The sequence below is a fragment of the Monodelphis domestica genome, chromosome 1, assembly GCF_027887165.1.
Source record: "Monodelphis domestica isolate mMonDom1 chromosome 1, mMonDom1.pri, whole genome shotgun sequence".
Taxonomy (NCBI): domain Eukaryota; kingdom Metazoa; phylum Chordata; class Mammalia; order Didelphimorphia; family Didelphidae; genus Monodelphis; species Monodelphis domestica.
The window spans coordinates 480,407,477-480,430,291 of NC_077227.1; the positions used below are offsets into that span (position 1 = coordinate 480,407,477).

Below are 22,815 nucleotides of genomic sequence, written 5' to 3' on the forward strand. Positions count from 1 at the left end.
CCAAGATTACAAACCAGAGAGTCTAGGAAAATGACATAGCCTTTGATAGAATAAGAAAATTTGAAAGAGGAAAGAATCTGAGGGGGAAAGATGATGAAATGAGTTTTGAATACATTGAGCTAAACAGGCCTGCTCTACAATATACAGTTTGAAATGTCCAAATTGACAATATGGGATTGAAACTCAAGGGAGAAACTGGATCTAGATAGATCAATCTTGAAGTCATCTCCTTATAAATAGTTAAATAGCTTGAAAAGGCATTTACTAAGTGAAATTACCCAGAAAGACTGTTCCTCAAAGGAGCAATGTCAGCCTAGATGGTGAACAAACCTGGAGAATGGTCACAGTTAGGGGTCATGATATCAAAGATGAGCCAGCTTAAAATAGATCGAGAGAGAGCACACTCAGACAGGTAGGAGGCAAGCCAGGAGAGGAAAGTGTTCCAAAAAAAAAAAAGAGAGAATGGAATATCTGGGAGGAGAGGATGGTTAACAGTATAAAACAGAATAGACTTTAATAATAACAATACTAATAGCTAGCATTTATTCAGCACTTCAAGTTTTGTGATTTGCTTTACATATTGTCATCTCATTTGATTCTCATAACAACCCTATTAGATGAGTACTTTTATTATCATTTTACATTGAGGAAACTGAAGCTTAAAGAGATTAGTGACTTGCCCAGAGTCACACAGCTAATAAGTATCAGAGGAAAAAAGGGAACCTAAGTCTTCCTGACTCCAAATGCATTGTTCTATCCACTGTACCACTTAGTCTTGATACCAAAAATAAAAGACCACAAGATTAATTAAGAGACAATGGTAACTTTATGGAGAATAATTTCAGATGAATGATGGGATCTGAAGCTAGACTGAACAGAGTATAAAAGGAAAGTTAAGTGGAACAACAAGTAAGCTTTTTCAAAATGTTTAGTTGAAAAAAGAAAAAAATATATGGATGATACATGACAAATGAAGGAGTATATACCTTTGATCAGTCTAGCAATGTCATACCTACCACAAAACTTCTAGTACCCAGATAGGCAGAAACATCCAGATGAAAAAGGACACAATCTTCCAGACAAACTAAACAATCCATTATTCCAAAATCCTGAACTTTCCACTCCCACCTTCACACAAACTTGTCTCCTCTCTCTGGAACTGACTCTCCATCCCCAACTCCAAATTCAAATCTAATGAAATCCTTCTCTTTCTTCAAGGCCCTTGCATAAAATCTTCTCTCATAATCCCAAATTGAAGGGATCCTTCCCTTCTTGAACCATTCATGCCACTCTATCTGACATCTCCTGTATACCAAGTTGTATTTTAATCTTTTTCATGTGTGTTTCTTTCTCTACTGGGTTGTAAATTTCTTGAGTGAAAAGGACATCATCTTTTATGTTGGTATGATCAGAGTCTAGTCTGTAAACCTTAAAATTTCTTAGACTTATAAATGTTGGAAATTTCACCATTGGGAAATTTCATACTTGAAGAATTTCCTACTGATTGTGGGAACTCTATTGGAATGTGAACCCCATTGACATGGGAGGTTCCTTCTCCTCCCTACTTAAGATTACTTTAGGACAGAAACCTTTTGCTGAACAATGGAAAGGGCTTTGACCTATGCTTAAGCATAGAACAGGAAGTTCTTTGAGTCATGATTGATTTTAGAATTGATACAATAGAGATACTTGGAATGACAGAACCAGGTCTTGGAACTTCCAATCTCCACCCTTCTCAGGGTAACAGGATTTAGGAAGGGCTGCAGCAAAGGATCAAGATTTAATTATTTGAGAATATGACCTTCAACAGACATGTGCAAATCCACAGACCTCTGGGCGGTCCTGGTTAAGCTAGAGCCACCATTGGCACAGGGAAGACATGGACAGTGATTGGTAGATGTGAGAACTGAGGGGAGGGAACTGAGATGGTTTCCTTAAAGATATCGGGGTCTGAGGACTGAGAGGTGGTTGGAGAGGTTTTGCTCTGAGAGGCTGTGCTCTGAGAAGCTTGCTCTGAAGGAAGCTCCTGAGACTGTTAACACTCACTCTCTCTCTCTCTCTCTCTCTCTCTCTCTCTCTAAAAGGTTGACTGCTGACTTGAGTTTCATTTAGGAATTACATAGCTGAATTCCTTGGCGATCTTAAATTAATATATATCAATCTTTTAAAGTGATTTCCTTGTCACAAGTCCAAGATCTTGCACAAAGTAGACACTTAATGAATGTCTAATAAATTGGAAAGAATGCAGAGGAAGAATAAAGACCCACTTCCATGCACAGTAAATAATAGTGAAAAGTTAAGTTTCTCAATCACTGATTTGTACATTCTCGACCAAGGGGAGCCAGCCAGTCCTTAGCACTGCAGAATACAGTACAAAGAATGTTCTACCTTCAGCAGAGTAAAGGCTTTAGCTTTCATTCTTTCTGTTAAGAGGTGCTTTAGAAAATAGTTATATTTATAGTTATATGTGAAAGATGAAGCTGTTTAGAGGAACAATCTAAAATAAGCACCCCCATTATATGTTAGTCACATTTAAACAAGTTGCTCTTAAATAAGGAAAAAAGAAAATAGCTAAGCAGATTGGCATTAAGTCCAGAAAAAAATATGACTCTGGTTAGGGAAGAAAACAAGTCTTTTTTAACAGACTCACTAAGTAGACAGTTACTGCTCATTTGATACTGAGCTACTTGTAATTCAATTGCTAAGTTGCTTGCAAATAACATGTCTTTTTATAGTATATGGAGAGTCAATTTATTAAAATATTGTCATTTGTTAATCCAATATCATTTAGTAAGCACCTACATTTGATGGACAGGAAAGATAAATAAGACACAATTCCTTCTCTCAAGAAACTTACAATATGTGGGAGATAATATAGGTATCCAGATAAATTTCATATGCATTACCTGATGAGAAACAAGACTATAATTAATCTTTCCTCAGCTATAGCCAGTGTAGCCATATCAAGAGTCCAATACCCACAAATTCAATTTACTCCATGAATTCATAGCAATGAATATTTAAGTCACTTAATAATGGAGAGGGAAAAAAGGGTGAAACCTAGTCAGATACTATGTGACTGGTCTGTCTACTTTCTATGGGTCTCCGTTTAAGTGTCATGTCCCAGTCAAGGCCTTTTCTGATCAGCTCCAATTTTTAGTACTCCCTCTACTCCCCAAACTATTTTTTAATTTATTTTGTAAACACTTTGCACTTAGTTATTTGTATTCTTGGTGTTTTCACCCATTAGAATGCAAGATGGCTGGAGTAGCCATAGGGCTGGGACTGTCTCATTTTTGTCTTTTTATTTCTAATATCTAGGTCAGTACCTGGCACATAGTGGTTAATTAATAAGTAAATTTTATCGAAGAGAATTGTCACAAAATTCCCCACCACAAATACAGAGTATTGTGTGTTTGTCCAGATGTAGATAGACAGACAGATAGACAGATACAGACATACGACACACAGACAGCTCCATCAATCAATCACAAACAGACTCACACTATCTGCATCTTCCATCCAGGTATGTTTTCTGTCTTCTTCCTCAATCCCAATGCCAATGACTGCACGCATAACAGCTTGGCAGGTGGCCACACTCCCAGCTTTATCACACTCCTCAGCATCCTAAATACAGAGATACAATGTTAAATATAAATAACACAGAGCCTAAACTTGGGCAAGGTGTTCTCTCCAGGTCAAAGATTCTTCTAAGGACAACAGATTTTTTTTCCAATAGAGAAGCTTCTGCATTAGAGCACATTTTCCCCCTAGAATCATCCATCTCTTAATTTTGGGTGCCATTTTTCATCTCCACTGGCAAAGAGTAACTACTTTCATAAACATACCATGTAAACTCTTCAGAAATCTATACTCTGCTTGAGCAAAGTAGTTATAATGAAAGAAGGAAAAGTTAGGTGTTATAGCCATAGAGCAAATAGATATATTTATATTGGGTATACTTATGCCTATGTAGCTATGCTTCACTGCTTTTAACAGTATACAAATGCTAATTAAATATCTTATGCAAGCTTCCTCTCATCTAAATGTGCAGGATGTCTTTTCTGGATTAATAATGTTTCTAATATGTATTACAGTTTTAAGAACATTTTAAATATTTGATTCTATATTAATCATTTAAAACAACAGGTATACCTGGATCCACTGCTCTCTGTTGATTTCTACACCATTTGCCCTAAGTGATGTGATGGCTCTGTCAATGATTTTCTCCACCATCTGAGTGTTTCCATTGGCTTCTTCTAGTTTGGCTGCAGTAATCCAGATGTGCCGATCTGTGGGAATGTTCTCACGTGCTTTGTTTAAGACCTTGCGGGCATTCTCATAGGTCTCCAGTCTTGCCAAAGCAAGCCAAAGCTGTATAGAAAGACATCCCAGATAACAAGATAGATTACAATGCCAAAGGAGACAGTGCTTAGTAGTGTCAGCCTAGATGGTGAACAAACCTAAAGATGTATCACCAATAAGGAACAAGGGAATATTACTACTTAAGCAAATTTCTTTTTAAATACAACTCAACCTCTTGATTTTAAAACTGAATTGGAGGGACAGCTGAGTGGTTCAGTGGACTGAGAGCCAGGCCCCAGAGATGGGAGGTCTTGGGTTCAAATCTAGCCTCAGACACTTCATACCTATGTGAACCTGGGCAAGTCATTTAACTCCCATTGCCTAGCCCTTACCATTCTTCTGCTTTAGAACCAATACACAGTATTGATTCTAAGATGGAAGGTGAGAGTTTAAAAAAAAAACTGAATCGACTGATTTTTCTTATTGTAACAATTCTCAATAAATGAAACCTCTTAAATTGATTACTAACCTCTTCACATTTTTCAGTTAGCATTTGAAAAACTCAAACAGAAGCCAATTTCCAATTCCAGAAGCAAATTCTAAGTCAATTTTTTCAATAATTGGACTAAATCAAGTCAATGATTCTGTGATATTATTTATTAAATCCATTCCTTTTTTTTTTTTTTAATAAAAAGCAGGGGGCAGCTAGGTGGCTCAATGGATTGAGAGGCAGGTCTAGAGATGGGAGGTCCTAGATTCAAATCTGGCCTCAGACACTTCCTAGTTGTGTGACCCTGAGCAAGTCACTTAACCCCTATTGCCTAGCCCTTACCACTCTTCTGCCTTGGAACCAATATATAGTATGGATTCCAAGACAGAAGGTAAGGGTTTTAAAATAAATAAACAAACAAAACAAATAAATTAAAAGCCTAGGTCTCTACATCTCCCCAAGAATAAAAATGCAGTGCCTATACATGGCCCCAACTACAAAATGGCATAGGAGCCTATACCTGTTCCATCTCTGACCTGAGCTGGCTCAATTTCTCTTTTCTTCTCCTCCTACCAATCACCCCTTTTCTCCAAGGATAACCATACAAATCCTAAACTTAGTGCAGACATTTCATCAGCAATAACCCAGTGCAACTCAGAATGATCAAGCTCAGAAATATACCAGTCTAAGCCTCTATAAGATCAACAATCACTGTGTTAAATAATGTAAGTGAAAAAGCTTTAAAAACCTAGAGACTTAATTGGCTTTTAGGACAGAGATGACTATACTAGAGTGGGCAGCTGAATATCCTATCTTGCCACTTTTCTCCTCCCCACTACTAGCCCCAGAGATGAACAAAATATTTAATATAACAAACAGAAGTACAATTTAATAGTAATGCCCACTTAGGTCAGAGAATACATTCCTGCTAATTAGGTAAGCAAAAAATTCCACATTTGATACACCACACAGTTACAATGAATTCAATAAACCTGCTAAAGTTTCAGTGCAGAACTCATTTCCATGATTCGAAACTTCCAACCTATGTTTTTGACATAGTTCAAACCTGAAGTAGTTATATGGAAGTAACTTCAGTGATATACCTCCACACTAGTGGGACAGCATTCCACAGCTCGGCTTAGCATTATTCTTGCATCTTCAGGCTCTTCTAGTTCCACAGCTGCCTTCCACAAGCGAACAGAGTTTGGAACATGTTCAAGAGCTAGGAGAGACCATGTGAGAAGATGAGTGGAAAAAGGGATACTAAGAGGAGGCTCACTTATGTTACTGCCTTTATGATAAAGTAGCACCTCCTCTGGAACCATAGTCAAATAACAAGACTACAGATTTACTCATTAAAACTACAGAAACAATTAAAACCCCAAAGGAAGGGAAGAGGCTCCTTCATTTGAAGGGGGGGGGGGGGAGGTTGGTGGGAATTTTTTAAAAAGTGAAAGCAAATGATACCCTCAGGAAAAAAAATCAGAAATTCTATACCTGCCAAGGCTGCATGGATGTTGAGTAAGCTGAGTATTAATAATTAATAATTCTCATTCAAGTAGTTTCAATTGAAACTACTTTGGAGCACAAAGAAACAAATTCACATTGAATTTCTTGAAGACCTATGCGTGGGCATTCTCAACAGATTTCAACCTTGCCCAAGTCAATTAAAGCTATACAGATTCTATTTTAATACACTTTTTAGGTAAGAAAGCCAGAAATTTTTTTTGGTAAAAATCAAACATCACTGCCTACTCACTACTAAAGATGTTGTTTGCATATTTGTATATTCACTTTATAAAAGGAAAAAAAGAAATTCAGAAAAAAAGAAGTAAAATGTCCTGTGGCACAGCCCAAATTTAGGGAAGAATAAAAACTAGTCAGAAGACTAGAACCCAAATTCTGCCTAACAATTCAATAAGCATTTATTAAGTGGGCAAAGCTTTTTATCCTTCTGGGCAACATAGCTTAGTGGATAGAATGCTGGGATTAGAGTCAAGAAGACTAGGGTTCAAATCCCACCTCAAAAACAATATATGGATGGGTGGCTGGGTAGCTCAGTGGATTGAGAACCAGGCCTAGAGATGGGAGATCCTGAGTTCAAATCTGGCCTCAGACACTTCCTAGCTGTGTGACCCTGGGCAAGTCAATTAACCCCCATTGCCTAGTCCTTACCACTCTTCTGCCTTGGAACCAATACTTAGTATTGATTCTAAGACAGAAGGTAAAGGTTCAAAGAAGAAAAAAAGATCCAAGCAGTTGAAATCTACATGTCATTTTGGCAAATGAATATTCTCTCAGTTTTACCAGGGGGCTTTCAGCTTAATGTTGTCCAAGCATTCTTTCTTCCTTAGAGAAAATATGCTATCAACAGACTTGCCTTTGCTGCACAGTTCAGAGCATCCCAAGCTAACAAACAACTATTCAAGACATGCCTTCTGATGACCTTGAAATGTAATTATGCAAACAATGCCCTAAAAGATTCTGCCACCCTACATATGTAAAATCAATCAAAAATGTATTCAGGAAATTTACTGCTTTAGCTCTCCAGTGAATAGTAAAGTATCCCTATAGACATTAATTGCCCTTCATCATATTCAATACAGCAGGAGAATCAGCAGAGCTTTTCCAAATGAATAATGCTAATTGCTAATAGCATGATGTGTTATTCATCAGTAAACTGTTTTCCTGGTTGCAAAGATAAGCAGTCCATTTCTATAACCCAAGACAGATGCTAGTCTTCTGTTTGTGGCCTCACTGTAAAGAGATGCTGGCTCAGAATCCTCCATTGAATAAGTGAGATTACAGCAATAAAACCAGGCTTCAGCAAAGGAAGATACACATGAGTGCACACACAAAAACAAGCACAATGCCAGTAAGAACTAAGGAGAGCAGAGATCACACGAGATGCAGATTTCTTCTGGCAGCTAGAATAGGTCATGAAATTTTCAGAAACCACAATGAGGTGATTTTAAACAGTCACAGCTGAACACCCCTGGATGTCAGTTTTTCATTGCATTTTGGCAAGAAATAGATAAATATCAGTATATGGGACTGAGAGCCAGGTGGTAAAAAGTAAGAAATAGATGAAAATTTTCATGATACTATAGTATTACATTAGAGCTTATCAAGAATTTCCTCAGATTCTCCTGACACAACAAATAATATGAATGAAGCATACAGATTATCCATGACAGCTACTCTTTTTCACTTATATATTTCTTTGATGACATCTTAAACTATTTCTTCTTCATAATTGCCAATTTGCAACATGTTGCAACTTGACCACACTCAACACATACCTTTCCACTAGATTATGGGTGATATATTTCAATTCTTCAGAAATGAGTGTTCTTTGATGCAGTTATACAACAATATTAGAATATTAGAAGTACTTATATCTGATATTAAAAAGATGGGCTTTCCATTGACTTGAGCACAGCTAAACAAATTGCAATACATGAATAAACTAGCAAAGTATAATGGACTTGTCAGGAAGACCCAAATTCAAATCCCACATCAGACCCTTACTGTGTAGAAGTCATTTAACTTCTCTGTACATCATCTGTATCAAAAGGGAGCCAAAATAAGTAACCACTAAGATCCCTTCAAGTTCTCAATTTATTATCCTATGTAATGTAATACTACTGTATGATAATAAACAACATGAAGGATTCAGAGAAGCATGGGAAGATTTATATGAACTGATAATAAAAGTAGGCAGAACCAATACCCAAGCACAATGAAAAAAGTAAATAAAAAGAACAACAAACAATATAAAATGAATGCTATAGTTAACCCTCATTGCCTAGCCCTTACCGCTCTTCTTCCTTGGAGCCAATACACAGTATTAACTCCAAGATGGAAGGTAGGGTTTAAAAAAAAAAAAGAATGCTGTGGGAAGCAGATAGATGGCTCAGCAGGCTTAGACATAGAAAGCCCTGGATTCAAATCTGACCTCAGATATGTCCTAGCTGTGTGACCCTGAGCAAGTCATTTAACCTCCACTGCTTAGTCCTTACTGCTCTTCTGCCTAGGAACCAAAACACAGTATTGACTCTAAAATAGAAGGTAATGGGTTTTGTTTTGTATTTTAAAGAGATTACTTGTATTGAGAAGACCTTACCTTTCCTAAGAACACGTTTCTTTGCTCGGATGTCTGTTTCAAGTTCTGCTGCTCTAATATAAATCCGGACAGACTGTGGGAGATGGCGAACAGCTTGGGCAACCACTGCCTTGGCCGTATCACCAGGCTGTAGACGGGCTGCTTCTAGCCATACATCTTCACTCTGTAAAGCAAAGATAATAGGAATAAGTAGTATCTATGGCACCTAAAAATAGTAAAACAGTCCAAGTGGCTTCTCAGTGGTAAAAACTGTTAAAACAGGAAGGTTTTGAGGTTCATCTTTTTTTTAAGATAGCAATCTTCTTAAAGAAATTCAACTGTTCAAATTTCATATTATTTATGCACAAAAGATCTCTGAGAGTATTTTGGAATATAGTTAATCATATCACCTTTCTGTGTTACAGTGATGAAGGTACCCTCTATCAAAGGTCTCCAAAGCAGGGGTCAGGGTCCTTAAAGGACCATGGCTTGATCCCTATAGTGTAAGAGCAACAATAAGGGGTTGGGAAGACAGGTCAAATCTCATTCTTACAGCAATAGTCAATTGTGGGGCTTGTCTCTGAGAAGATTGGATTTAGCCATCTCCCAATTGTAACAATGAAGATACTTAGCTCTTCCTTTATTGTGAAGATTAAATTGTAATCTCCTGATTGTAATTGCTAATACTTAGCTCTTCCTTTATTGGGAAGACTGAATTGTAATCCACAATCTATTTTTAGATTTTAATCCCCAAAAGGTGATAACTCAGTATTTTAAGTAGATCTACCCATTTTAACTACACAAAGGTGTCAAGTAACTACAAAAGGTGAACTACCAAAAAAAGGTGTTAAGTAACTCAAAAAGGTATAATCTAACCCTATAACCCTAATTTCTAAACCTAGTGTTAAGGGCAATTAAAACATACACAAATTGTTACCCAATGCAGCTCCAGAAATGCCACTGGAAAAATTCTACTTCTATTCCTGCCTGCCCCCAGGCCTAGATCAACCTGTGGCTGGCCTCAACACTCCATAGCTATGACCTGAGCCAGTTACCTAAGCCCCATGGCCCGACCCTTACCATTCTTCTGCCTTGGAATCAATACACAGTATTGTTTCTAAAGCAGAAGGTAAGGTTGTTTTTTTAAGTCATTGGTCTCTCTATATAAAACATTCTGAACCTGGGGACACTATTTGAATTTCGCTGAATCCACAGAATTAAAAGAATCCATTATAATGGGGCTTTATTGTTTCAAAAAAAAATCTCAACAAAAGTTTTTAATCATTCTATTCCTGCCTCTTAATTCCTTCCAGAAAATTTGCAGGCCACATTTCCTTAAGATAGCATATATTTGTTGACTACAGGAGGGGGGTGGGAGGAGGAGAGGGAAAGAACATGAATCATGTAACCATGGAAAAATATTCTAAATAAAATTAAATAAAAATTTTCAAATAATAAAAATAAAGGGTTTACTATGTGCCAGGAACTATGCAAAAAAAAAAAAAAATAGGGGGCAGCTGGGTAGCTCAGTGAATTGAGAGCCAGGCCTAGAGATGGGAGGTCCTAGGTTCAAATCTGGCCTCAGACACTTCCCAGCTGTGTGACCCTGGGCAAGTCACTTGACCCCCATTGCCTAGCCCTTACCACTCTTCTGCCTTGGAGACAATACTCAGTATTGACTCCAAGACGGAAGGTAAGGGTTAAAAAAAAAATAGCATATAATTATTTTTACATAAGGCAACAGGGGAAGGCTATGGAAATGGAGTTACTTTTTTCCTGGTTGCCAGTGCTAAACATTTTTCAGTTCACTAGATCCCACAGCAAATCTTTCACTAGGAACTAAAATGAAAAGGATATAAAAACCACAATGGTGATTCAATATTCAATCTATATGGACAAGATGGAAAAATCTCTTTTCTGCTTTCTCTTATTTGAGATGGATTTTGGTATCTAAAAGTCACCGTCCTAATTTGAATATCTCTCTTCTTAGATGCTTGAACATAACAGGGATTCTTAGGATCACAAACTCCACTGAAGCCAAGTGATTATTTTCAACAAATTTACAATTCTCAGATAAGGGGAAAAAAGTGCCCCCCAAAAGCCTTACCTTAGGACACATTTCTGTCCCTTTCATTATGAGGTTTCGAGCTACTTGTAGTTTTCCAGTGACTTCTTCCAAGCGAGCTGAAGCAATCCAGGCTGGAGGATGATGGGGATTTGTCTCTCTCACAGACTTCAGAAGTAAACGGGCTTTTTTAATGTCACTAAGAGGATAGGAAAATTCACAATGCTAAACCTTTTACCATGACATCATCAATCTCATAAATACACAAAGTAGCTACTCAAGTCCATACAATTACAAAGAATTCTTGCACCTCAATTAAATGCATTATCAGTATATTAAAGAATCTAAACTACTTTTGGACTCTTTAAAAAGGGTTGTGAATGCAGTAACAGAATACAACCAACTAAGGATGGGACAAAGGAATGTAAATATTTAGGGAGAGGAAATACATCTGTGATTTCAGTGGTTACAGAGAACTTCTAGGTGAGGAAACTCCCCCTTATCAATGCAATTTAGAACATTATCAGGAATTCTTTAAGTCTTAGAGGGTTGCCTTGAGCAACAAAAGCATTAAAATTCAAGCCCAAATCACATTAAAATGTAATTTAAAAATTTTTTTTAATGCAATACAACACAAAATGTTAATTTGAGATTTTTAAGCAAATATATGTGCCTTCCCACCAGGAAATTATTTCTATTTGAGTTTGATACCATTGGCCTGGAGTGCTAAAAATTTAAGTCACTTGCCAGTCACATAGTCAGGACTGGCCAAAGCCAGGCCTTGAACCAGTTAGCTATTATGCTGCCTCTATGCAAATATTTAAAAAAATAAGGCATCAAAATGCTCCATATGGTGATTCAATATTATCATGAGTGAGATACTTACAATTAAAATAGTTTAACAAATCATTCCAAACATAGTATTCCCCTAAAATACCTACTTGATATCTCCTCCATGGGTGGGAATCATAGAATTCAAATCTGTGAGATAACCCTTGGGATCCACCACAGTCTGCCCACTCACTGAATCAGACACCTATAAATGTAAGTTTGTGAAAAATATAACTGAAAATAATTTCGGTCAATAATAAAAAACTGTCATCAATGGGGGGAAAATAGCAGTGATGTATAAACCCATGTTCCCTGGAATGCACTAAATTCTAACATTCTACCTGGCTCAATCGCATATCCATCAAAGTGTTCCTGGCTTGGCCTATCTTCCTCATGTCCAATTCACCTGTACCAGGCGTCATTAACCCAGGTGTCATTCCACCTGGATATGGAGTATTTAATCCTCCTGGGTAGGGTGTATTAAGACCTCCAAATTGCTGGAAAAAAAAGAAGGAAAAGCGGATTTATGGGCTGAAGAAATACCTTATTTTGTGAAGTCTTTCAGGTTAAGTCATGAGCATTCATTCATATAGTTTATGTAACCACTGTATTTGTCTCCAAAATTGATTTTAAATTTTCCAAAGACCTCATCATGAACACTCCATATTGCTCTATTAGATCTGGAGGGGGAAAAAAAACAACAAAAAAAAGTTTTTCTTCATATGTAATCTTACTGTTTGTCGGGGATCCACTGAAGTGTGGTTCTCTCCAGTCTGTAAATGTTTAGCAAAGAAACTGTCAGGAACTGGGGTAAGTTTTTCATATCGTGGATTCCGCTGGCGTTTGTTTCTAGCATCACCAACTTCAGGAATACTTAGCCACTCCTCTTCTGTAACTTCTGCCAATTTTCTCTGAGAAAAAAAGAAATCAGCCACTTAATTCTTTAATTTTTCAAGCATTTCTGATTATTAAAAGGTAGATGCTTCCTCTCCACCACTACAGATCACAATTTTCCTACACAATCTTCAAAAGTTTTTTAAAAATCCACAAATCCTGTGGCCAACTTGGTGATATAATTTAGTTTGGTCCCCAAACTATTAGTATTTGAAACTAAAACCAATGGCACCCAAATTCTTATGCTCTTAATTGGAAAAGACTTTGATGTTAGAATAGTTTTTTGAAGATATAATTTCTGTTTTACTATCAACTTACCACATGTTCTCCATTCCACAAGACTGAAAAAAATCTTCTCTAAAGCCCAAACAGCATATTTTAGGAGGCAAACTAATTTGAGTTAAACTGGAAAAATGCACAGAAACAATTTAGGCAAGAGTTTGCTCCTTTTTTTTTTTCCAAGTTACCCATAACTAGCATTCACATATTTATTTTTGTGGTGGTGCGTTACTTATCCCTCATTTCTTAAATTTTGAGTTCCAAACTCACTCCCTTCCTTAAGCTCTTTCTCAACCCATTGAGAAAGCAAGCAATGCATCATTTGTACACATGAAGTCATGCAAAACATATTTCCATATTAGTCATGTTGTTAGGGGAAAAAAAGAAAAGAAAAAAGTAAAAAATAACTGATTGTCACACTAGTTTTGAGCCAAAATTAACAAAAACAGAATGGTTCTCTTGAGTGCTGTCCTAAAAGCATTAGAACTGGTTTGCTATATAGTTTGCTTACTTTCAGATCTGAGAACTGCTGCTGAATTTTAGGACGTTCCATACGATATTTTTCAATTTCTTCTTTCTCTCTCTGTTCCCTAGAAAAGGAAACATTTACAAAAATATTGGGTCTCTATTCAGCAAGTACACTTGAGTTTTACAAAATCTTTCAAAATCCCAGCCACAAAAACAATTTCTTAGGATCTCCATCTAGGTAACAAACATTCATTCACAGATGCAACTGATATTTAACTATCTTTGCTAATGAAGTAATGTATTAGTACAAATAATGCAAAAATTAACACACTAGAATCTTGGGAACTTATCTACTGGAATCCTACGATGCTAGCATATTAATTTTTGTATTATTTGTACTTCTGCATTTTTCCATTAGCAAAGAAAAGCAAATGTTTATTGTATTCACAAATGATTTTTGTTATATTTGTTACACTATGTTTAGCAAAGAAACTGACAGAAACAAGCATTAAGTTTTTAGAACACGTTTTCATATTTATATTTGAAAATAGATGTAAATGATGTTCTAGGAATTCATAATATTTCAAACAATTAAGTGATATTATAAAGAGGAAGATCAGGAGGAGCTAAAAATATTATCTACTTCCTCCAAACTTTTCTATTCAATATTTCCCTCTCTCCAAAGGTGCTGATTCTCAAATCATGCTAAATATGCATCACAATTGTACTGCCCCTTTCTCAAAATTTACTATCTAGTTTTCTAGCTTAAGAAAAAGGAAGTTAAATGTTTTTGAGGAAAAAGGCTTCTCTTAGCAGAACCTCACTCAATATACAGTAGAAACTTACATATTGCCTTTAAAAATAAGAGAAAAACCAAAAAGATGACACTATATGAACAAATATAAGATTAACAAAGTTTTTAAAAGCTTGAAGATAACTATATGATCTTAGACAAGTCACTTAACTTCTCAGTATACACAGGTCACTAAGATCATAATTATGGAGTATCTTTACTTGTCAAATTAAACACCAATGAAATCATAGTTCTAATCCAGGAGGGGAAAAAAGGGTTTGACTAAGCTAGAAAGCAGCTACACATGGCTAAGGAGTTTTGTTTGTTTATTTCTTTAATTAATTAATATAGAATAATTTTCCATGGTTACAAGATTCATGTTCTTTCCCTCCTCTCCTGTAGCCAATGAGTAATTCCACTGGGTTTTACATGTGTCATTGATCAAGACCTATTTCCATATTATTAATATTTACAGTAGGGTGATCGTTTAGAGTCTACATCCCCAAATCATATCCCCATAAAACCATGAGATCAAGCAGTTGTTTTTCTTCTGTATTTCTACTCCCACAATTCTTTCTCTGGATGGAAATAGTGTTCTTTCTAGAGAGTTATTTTTAATTCTGAAGAATTAAGCAATGTAAATTCTTACTTTTTATCCCTAAGTCATTTTTTTCTCTTCAATACCTTTGCCTTCTTACTCCATGATGCTGTCTATAGGCTTATATTATTCAACATTTTTATCAATGTCTTGGTAAAGATGGTAGGCTTTTAAATCAGCAGAATACACAGTTAGGAGAGATATCTGACATGCTAGATAACAAAATTAACTTGACAAAAAAGTGAAAAGCAGTGATCCTTTCATCTTCTGATGAAATGAAATTCAACAACAAGTGCAAAATCCAACATTTGAACTAAAAAAAAATCAGCTATTTAAAATATAGGATGGAATATTAGAAAGTAATTAATAACTAAAAGGTAGTTAACATGAAAAAGACCTAAAAGTTTTAGTGGATGGCAAGTTCCTCTGAAGAGAATTCCCATCAAAAATTTAAAAGGAAATAAAATGAAGCAATGTGATCAAACAAAAGAGAAATACCAGTAAACGCCTATATCAATCCAGGACTGAACAACAAGACAGCCAGCAACCTGTCAGTACTCTATGCAAACATAAGCCAAAGGGTCCTATATCTAACTTAATCTCCAGTGAAGAGGATCTGAATTCAGTAGAATCTCAGGCCTGGCCTCTTGTAATCAGAACATTGGAAAAAGCCAGTTCTGAGTAAGTCATTGCACAAGAAAACTGAGACAACTTAAGAGCCATCCAAATGGCCTAAAGCCTGGCAGCTCCTTAGAAGGGACCATGCCAGGAAATAAGAAAAGAAGCAATTGCCTAGGAAAACAAAGATGGCAACACATTCAGTAAGCTGAGTCTAACTGGAAGAGGGGATAAACTAGAGAGAGGAGAGCAACAACCAGGCAACAGGCACAATCTTATCTTATTTGGTGATTCTACAAGGGCAATCAAGGAGACAGAAATGAGGCAACAGGACCGTGGGGCTCTCCAAGAAAGTATCTTGTAGGGACCTAGCAGGCCATTAGCAGAAGGAATGCCTACTCTCAGACAGACTGCACAAAGAAGAGGAAGAGAGAACCAAAACTACGTATTACCCAAGCTGAGCCATGAGGAGACTAAAGGAGAGCGAAGGGCTTTATCTAGGCACCAAACCAACCAACCTGTCCCAGGCCAGACCTGAAGAAGGCAGTGAACAAGATCTGGAAATACTCATCCCATCTAGTACTTCAGGGAGTCTGACCAAAAGACTAATGAGATGGTCTAGTGAAACTTTATTGTAGGAGAGGAAGGACAGGGAAATGGAGGGAAAGAAAGGCAAAGGGGAAAGGGAGAGAAGGAGCAGTGAGGAAGAGAGGACCCACTCCAGGAGAGGTGGCTGTAGAGTTCCTCTGAGTCACTTAGCTGCCTCACTTAGGGTTCTTTAAGTAGAGCATATTATCTGTAAAAAGTGATCATTTTGTTACCTCATTACTCATGATTATCCCCTCAACTTCTTTTTCTTGTTTTAATTACTGTAATCAGTATTTCTAGTATCACATCAATAAAGTTGTGACAATGGATAGTCTTGTTTCAGCCCTGAATTTTTTGGAAAAGAAAATATTTTATCTCTGTTACAATGACAATTCTTGATTTTCTGTATATACCATTTATCATTTTATTATTTTTTTTAAACCCTTACCTTCCATCTTGGAGTCAATACTGTGTATTAGCTCCAAGGCAGAAGAGTGGTAAGGGCTAGGCAATGGGGGTCAAATGACTTGCCCAGGGTCACACAGCTGGGAAGTGTCTGAGGCCAGATCTGAACCCAGGACATCCCATCTCTGGGCCTGGCTCTCAATCCACTGAGCTATCCAGCTTGCCCCCACCATTTATCATTTTAAAGAAAGTTCAATTTTATCTTATGTTTTCTAGAGTTTTTAACAGAAATGGATGTTGTATTGTCAAAAGCTCTTTCTACAATTATTAATATGATCATGTAATTTTAGCTGATTTTGTTGTTAGTATGGTTAAGTTTATAGTTTTCCTAATATTAAACCAACCCTGCATTCTTGGTCTAAATTCAACATAATCATATAATTTTTATGATACATTTTAATCTCTGTTAAAATTTTAATTTTTTTTGCATCTATGTTCATTAGGGATATTTATTAGTCTATAATTTTTTCTTTCCCTTTTGATTCTCTCTGGTTTACGTATCAAGAATATATCTTATAACAGAAGGCATTTGGTGAGATCCTTTCTTTGGCTATTTTTACAAAAAAAAAAATTATGCAATATTAGAATTGTTCCTTGAATATTTAATTGTATTCACTTGTGAATCCATCTGGTCTTGGAGAATTTTTCTTTTGAAAATTCATATATGGCTTTTTAAATTTCTCCCTCTGAACTCCATTTTTTGTTCTATTAATTTGGTTATCACTTTTGTAAATTTTTTTTTAACTTAAATTGTTGGTTTTATTGGCATATACTTGGGCAAATTAGTTTCTCATAATAATAGCCTTATTTCTTCTATCTTCACTGTGAATTCTCATTTTTGAAACTGATTTGATTCACTTTTTTCTTTTTAATAAAAATAGTGATAATAAAATATAATATTTTTATTATATTTTTTATTTTATTTTTTATATTTCTATTTTATATTTATTATTATATAATAAAATATAATAATAAAAAAATTTAATCTAGCTCATTTTAAAAATTCTCTTATTTATTAATGAGGTTTTGATTTTCAATTATGTTAATTTCCCCTTTAATTCATAGAGATTGTAGTTTGGTATTTAACTGGGATTTTTCTAAATTTTCCTCTAAGAAATGCTTTTCTGCATCACAAAAAAAATATGGAACATTGTCTCATTGTTATCATTATCTTTAATGAAATTATCATTTCTATGATTTGTTCTTTGATCCAACAATCTTTTTTTAATTCAGTTATTTAGTCTCGAGTTGATTTTTAATATTTTTCCTGTGTCTCATTATTTAAAAAATAGCTTTCATTTTATTGTGATCAATAAAAACATTTATTTCTGTTTCTCTACACTTTTTGTGAAATTCTTATCCTCATGTTCTAATATAAAACCAATTGTAACAGTGCCATACATTGTTAAGAAATAGGTATACTCTCTTCTATTTCTATAGAAATAAAAAACAATAACTAAAGCAAACTTGCAGAATATAAAATAAACCCACACAAATCATCAGCTTTTCTATAAAATACCAACAAAACTCAGTTAGAGGCACAGAAAGAGAAATTTCATAAAACTATCACTGAATGTATAATTACTTAGGAGTCTGCCTTTCAAAATCACACAAAAGAACCACATAAAAATACAACCACAAGTAACAATTAACAGAAAAAAGCCAGCTCTAATAACTGGAAAAATATTAATTGCTCATAAGTAGGATGTGCAGATATAATAAAAATGCAATACTACCTAAATTTACTTATTTAATACCATAAACTACCAAAGGATTATTTTTATAGAACTATAAAAAAATAATGAAATTCTAGATACAGAAACTCATTCAAAACCAGAGCAAAATTTTGGCATAACCCTATACAAAACTAAAGCCTTTCTGATTTCTCCATTCAAGCTCCAAGATTATAATGGTTTTTTGGTAAGTACTATGCAAGGATCAATATAACAATGAAAGGAGCAATACGTTTCGGAGGACTTGGGTTCAAATACTACCTCTGATACTTCCTGTGTGACCTTGGACATGTCACTAAACCTACCTCAGCCTCAATTTCTTCATCTGTCAAAAGTTTGAGGGTATAAGACTAGATGACCCCTGAGGTGGTTTCCAGCTCTAGATCTGACATCCAAGTAATACTACCACAGATAAAGATTTGGCTGTTTGCAGAAACTAAAGAAACAAAAAAAGCATAGAGAAAAAGTTGTCCTTACCTTCTTTCTTTTCTTCTTTCATCCATCCTTTTGTCCAATGCTGCATAAATAGCATCTGCTTCCTCATCATCCTTTTCATAAGGACCACTGGAGAAAAGACTTCCAGCATAACCATTAAACTAAGATTCAAAGAAAGAGTTTCTAAATTAATTTATTCCTTTAAACATAAACAACATTAACAGATACAAGGATAACCACCTCTATTCTAAGTAAAGATCTTTTCCAATTTTTCAGAAAAGGTATTTACTATAGAATATTTTGAAGGAAAAAAATCTTTATTTAGAAAGTGTTGTTAGAGAATTACATATTACAAAATACCACAATCTCAAAAGTCAAAATTGTAGGGTACCTTAAGAATAATAAAAAAACACATAGAGGACAACTAGGTAGCTCATTAGAGTAAGCTCTGCAGATAGTGAGGTCTTGGGTTCAAATGTGACCTCAGGTATTTCCTAGTTATATTAGTCACTTAACTTCAAGTGCTTAGCTCTTACTGCTCTTCTGTCTTGGAACTGATACTTAGTATTGATTTTAAGACAGAGGGCAAGTGTCTAAAAAAAAATAGAGTGCAAATAGTAAGATTAAATCATACTATTAATGGCATGTTCAGGAAGTGGTATAAAAGATGTTGTCAAGGACATAACTCAAAAAAAAAAAAGGTGGAATAGTCAAATTTCAATAACAAAGAATAACAGATGGACTGCCTGAGTGCTGAACTGATCCCCAAGAGATACTAAGAGAAAAAGAGGAAGGTCTCCAGGGCATTGGAGAGATGCTCTAGAGAGAAGTTTAGCATAAAATGACAAAGTATGGTTAGAAAGCAGTCTAATTAAAAAAGGGAAGAGACCATCTAGATGAAATCATGGCCCTAGGTTAATTTTCCTCACTACTCAAAAGGAATATCAGTGCAAAAGTATAACCAAAAAAAAAATCAGCAACCAAACTTGTAAGCATTCATTATCACTTATAGATATGAGAATGCATCTCCAGACTACTGCATATAATGTCAAACTTAAATGATGCGTTGATGAGTTTTACTAAACTTTCTTCTCCTCTTTATTAATATAAGGGATTGCTCAGGGCAGAGTAGAGGGATATACTGAGAAATATAGATAATAACAAAATATATCACTAATTTTTTTAAGTTAAGATGTTACATTAATGCAAAAAAACCTCATGCTTTTTACTTTTTATTCTGGAATATCTGAATTTAAATGATCTCCTCTGAGAGATGGCAAAAGCTTTACAAACATTTCATTTTATTCCTTCTCTTTCTCACCTTATTAATAGACTCAGAAGTAGCTAAAATATAAAAAAATAAATCAGCTACCAAAAGTATTCTCTAGCACAGATGCAGTAACACAAGATTGGGAGGTGGGGGGTTAGAGAATCTCTCTTCCTAGGTACAGGTTGTCAAAAAAGTCCATGAAAGGCCAATTATAGGTTATCACCTCATCATAGTTAGTGTCATTCAGATCTTCATCATCATCATCTGCTGCCTGATTTTTCTTCATCTGGTCCCCTACAGTCCTCTTGCCAGGCGGAGCATGTCGATCATCCACTGGGTCATTGGCATCTCGAGCAGGCCCAATATCTGACCGGGTGGTGAAACCGGTGGCTCTGTAGGAAATGGCATGGATTCATCTTAATAAATGCCTATGAAGTTTGCTTAATATCAATATCTAACATTAATACAGAGATTTAAGGTTTGCAAAGTGATTTATACATTGTTTCATTTCAAACCCAAAATAACCCTGTGAGGTACATACATCTATTACTCTCTCCATTTTAAAAGTGAAAAAGCTTCTGGCTCCAAGTGCAGCCTCTATATACAAAGCCACAATGCTTCTAAATATATAGAGTCAAAAAGCATTTATTAAGCATCTATTATGCTAAAAGCAACATGCATATATAGGACAAAATGCAAAATGGAAAAAATCCCAGAGGTAAAGCAATACTATTTGGGAGAACTGGGAAAGGCTTCTTGCAGAAGGTAGGGGGGTTTGTTTTGTTTTGTTTGGGGTTTTTTTTGGTCAATTTCAAATATTATTCCTTGGTTACAAAAATCATATTCTATTCTTCCCTCCCCTCCCCCCACTCAGAAGGTAGGTTTTAATAGACATGAAGTAAATCAAGAGGTAAAGATGACACTATCTTCTTCTCCACCTAGCAGACCCCAAACTCCTTGAACCATAGCCAAGAAATGATTCTAGTCATGAAGGAAATAATTCCATTTCATCTACCTTACCCTTGCAACCATTCCCCCCCCCCTTTCTTCTAGCATCCAACTAAACACTTTAACTTCACGAAGCAAATAGAAATGTAAGGAGTAATTTTAGAAAAAAAAATATTTTAAGGTGCTATTTAGTTATTTCAATGGGGATTAATTAACCATTGCTGTATCCTCAAAACAAAACTTAAGTGCAAAAACTTAAGGAAACCTGTATCCCTGATATACTGTTGGAAGGACAAGAGTATGGTTTTATTTTGTTTTTCCTGATGGATAAAATTACATTAAGGCAGAGATACTGGGACCAAAAAAAAAAAAGATTGATCTACAGATAGGAAATATGAATATGAAGGTAAGGTGGAGAAATGAAGCAAAATGACAGATATTATCATCTACCTGTCGCTGGGTCAAGAAACTGAGCTTGAATGCAAAGCACTGGCATTTGCCAGAAAGAGTCCTGGTTCGAATCATGCATCTTTTTATTTTTTTAAGCCCTTACCTTCCATCTTAGAATCAATACTACGTATTAGTTCCAAGACAGAAGAGTGGGAAGGGCTAGGCAAAAGGGGTTAAGTGACTTGTACCGAATCATATAGCTGAGAAATGTCTGAGGCCAGATTTGAACCTAGGATCTCCCATCTATAGACCAGGCTCTCAATCCACTGAAACACCCAAATGCCCCCATCATGAATCTTTAAGTTGAGAATCCTTGCTGTGACATTTACCCGCTAAGGTGGCAATCATTTAAATTCTACTTTATCCCACTTGTAAAATGTGGGTGATGTAAACTTTCATTAGTCACCATCGAAATTGCAAACAAAGTCCTTTGCAAACCCTAAAACAGTATGGGAATATGACTTCGTTGTTATAAAAACGTGAGCAACAATGACTGTTATGAAGTAGGACTTATTTGGGAGAAGACGGATAATAAGTACTGAAACTGAGAGACGGGACTGGAGGAGAAGGGGGGAGAGAGAGAGAGAGAGAGCGCGAGAGGGAAGGAGACAGAGAAAACGAACAATGGGGGAGGGAGTGTGTGTCAATCAAAATTAGCAATCAGCCCCCCAGAGCAACCTCCATAGCTCCCCACTCTTCCCCCAAGAGAGCGGGCGGACGAAAACTAGGGCGCGGAGGAGAGATGAGGCTCTCAGCCTGCAAGGGCCCTGGGCCGCTTTGCTCCTGTCCCAGTACCGGCCTCAGTCCCGCTGCAGTCCCTGCTCACCCACGGCCTAGCCCTGGCACGTAGCCGAGGGGCGCCGGCATCCCCAGGAATGGCTTCTTCTTTTTGTTCATGGTGGTAACTGGAAGCGGGAAGACCGGGGTCGCCGGGGAAGAGGAGGGGGATCCTAGGTCCCTCTTTCGAGGTTGAGCCGTAGCAAAACCGCTGACCGGAGGACGCGGAAGTACGTCACTTGAAACCCGGAAGCGCAGGATGGCTCCGGTGCGACGCCCCACCCCGCTTCTTCCTCCCCGGAGGTTGACAGGAAGTGCTTCTCCCTTTAACCTTCCGGTCTGGGGGCGTAAAAATGGCGAGGTGCCTAAGTGGTGGGTGTCTGCACTTGCGTAGGAATTCTGCGCTAGGGATCTCGCCCGTGGACGTGTGAATACCGGAGTGTTTTATGTGCATATGCACACAAATACACAACTTCAGAAACTGATAGCATTAAGCTAACAATTCTGTTCCTACTTCTGTGCATAGGAGCAGCACACCTCATATACAAAGCTCCCAGCTCATAAACACAGGGAGACACACAAACACAATTCAGTTCATTCAAAGCATTTACTTAGCACATGCTAAATTTACCAGGTGTTCTGATAGAATTTTGAGATATAAGGACAAAAATGAAATAATGCCTACCCTCAAATGGCTTACATT

General features: G+C 36.3%; 1 protein-coding gene across 1 annotated transcript in view; it reads right to left on the reverse strand.

Moving 5' to 3' along the window:
• PRPF6 (pre-mRNA processing factor 6) overlaps positions 1–22,391 on the reverse strand; it is a 57,857-nt gene extending 35,466 nt beyond the window's left edge. Inside the window, exons 1-12 of the mRNA XM_056812782.1 lie at positions 22,162–22,391; positions 20,161–20,329; positions 18,710–18,828; positions 13,481–13,559; positions 12,531–12,707; positions 12,138–12,293; positions 11,907–12,001; positions 11,008–11,164; positions 8,922–9,084; positions 5,899–6,017; positions 4,156–4,374; positions 3,505–3,627 (exon numbers count right to left, since the gene is read on the reverse strand). Coding sequence (XP_056668760.1) covers positions 3,505–3,627; positions 4,156–4,374; positions 5,899–6,017; positions 8,922–9,084; positions 11,008–11,164; positions 11,907–12,001; positions 12,138–12,293; positions 12,531–12,707; positions 13,481–13,559; positions 18,710–18,828; positions 20,161–20,329; positions 22,162–22,232 — 1,647 coding nt within the window. The 5' untranslated portion in view covers positions 22,233–22,391. The remainder of the gene's footprint in view (positions 1–3,504; positions 3,628–4,155; positions 4,375–5,898; positions 6,018–8,921; positions 9,085–11,007; positions 11,165–11,906; positions 12,002–12,137; positions 12,294–12,530; positions 12,708–13,480; positions 13,560–18,709; positions 18,829–20,160; positions 20,330–22,161) is intronic.
• Between the last annotated feature and the right edge of the window lie 424 nt (positions 22,392–22,815).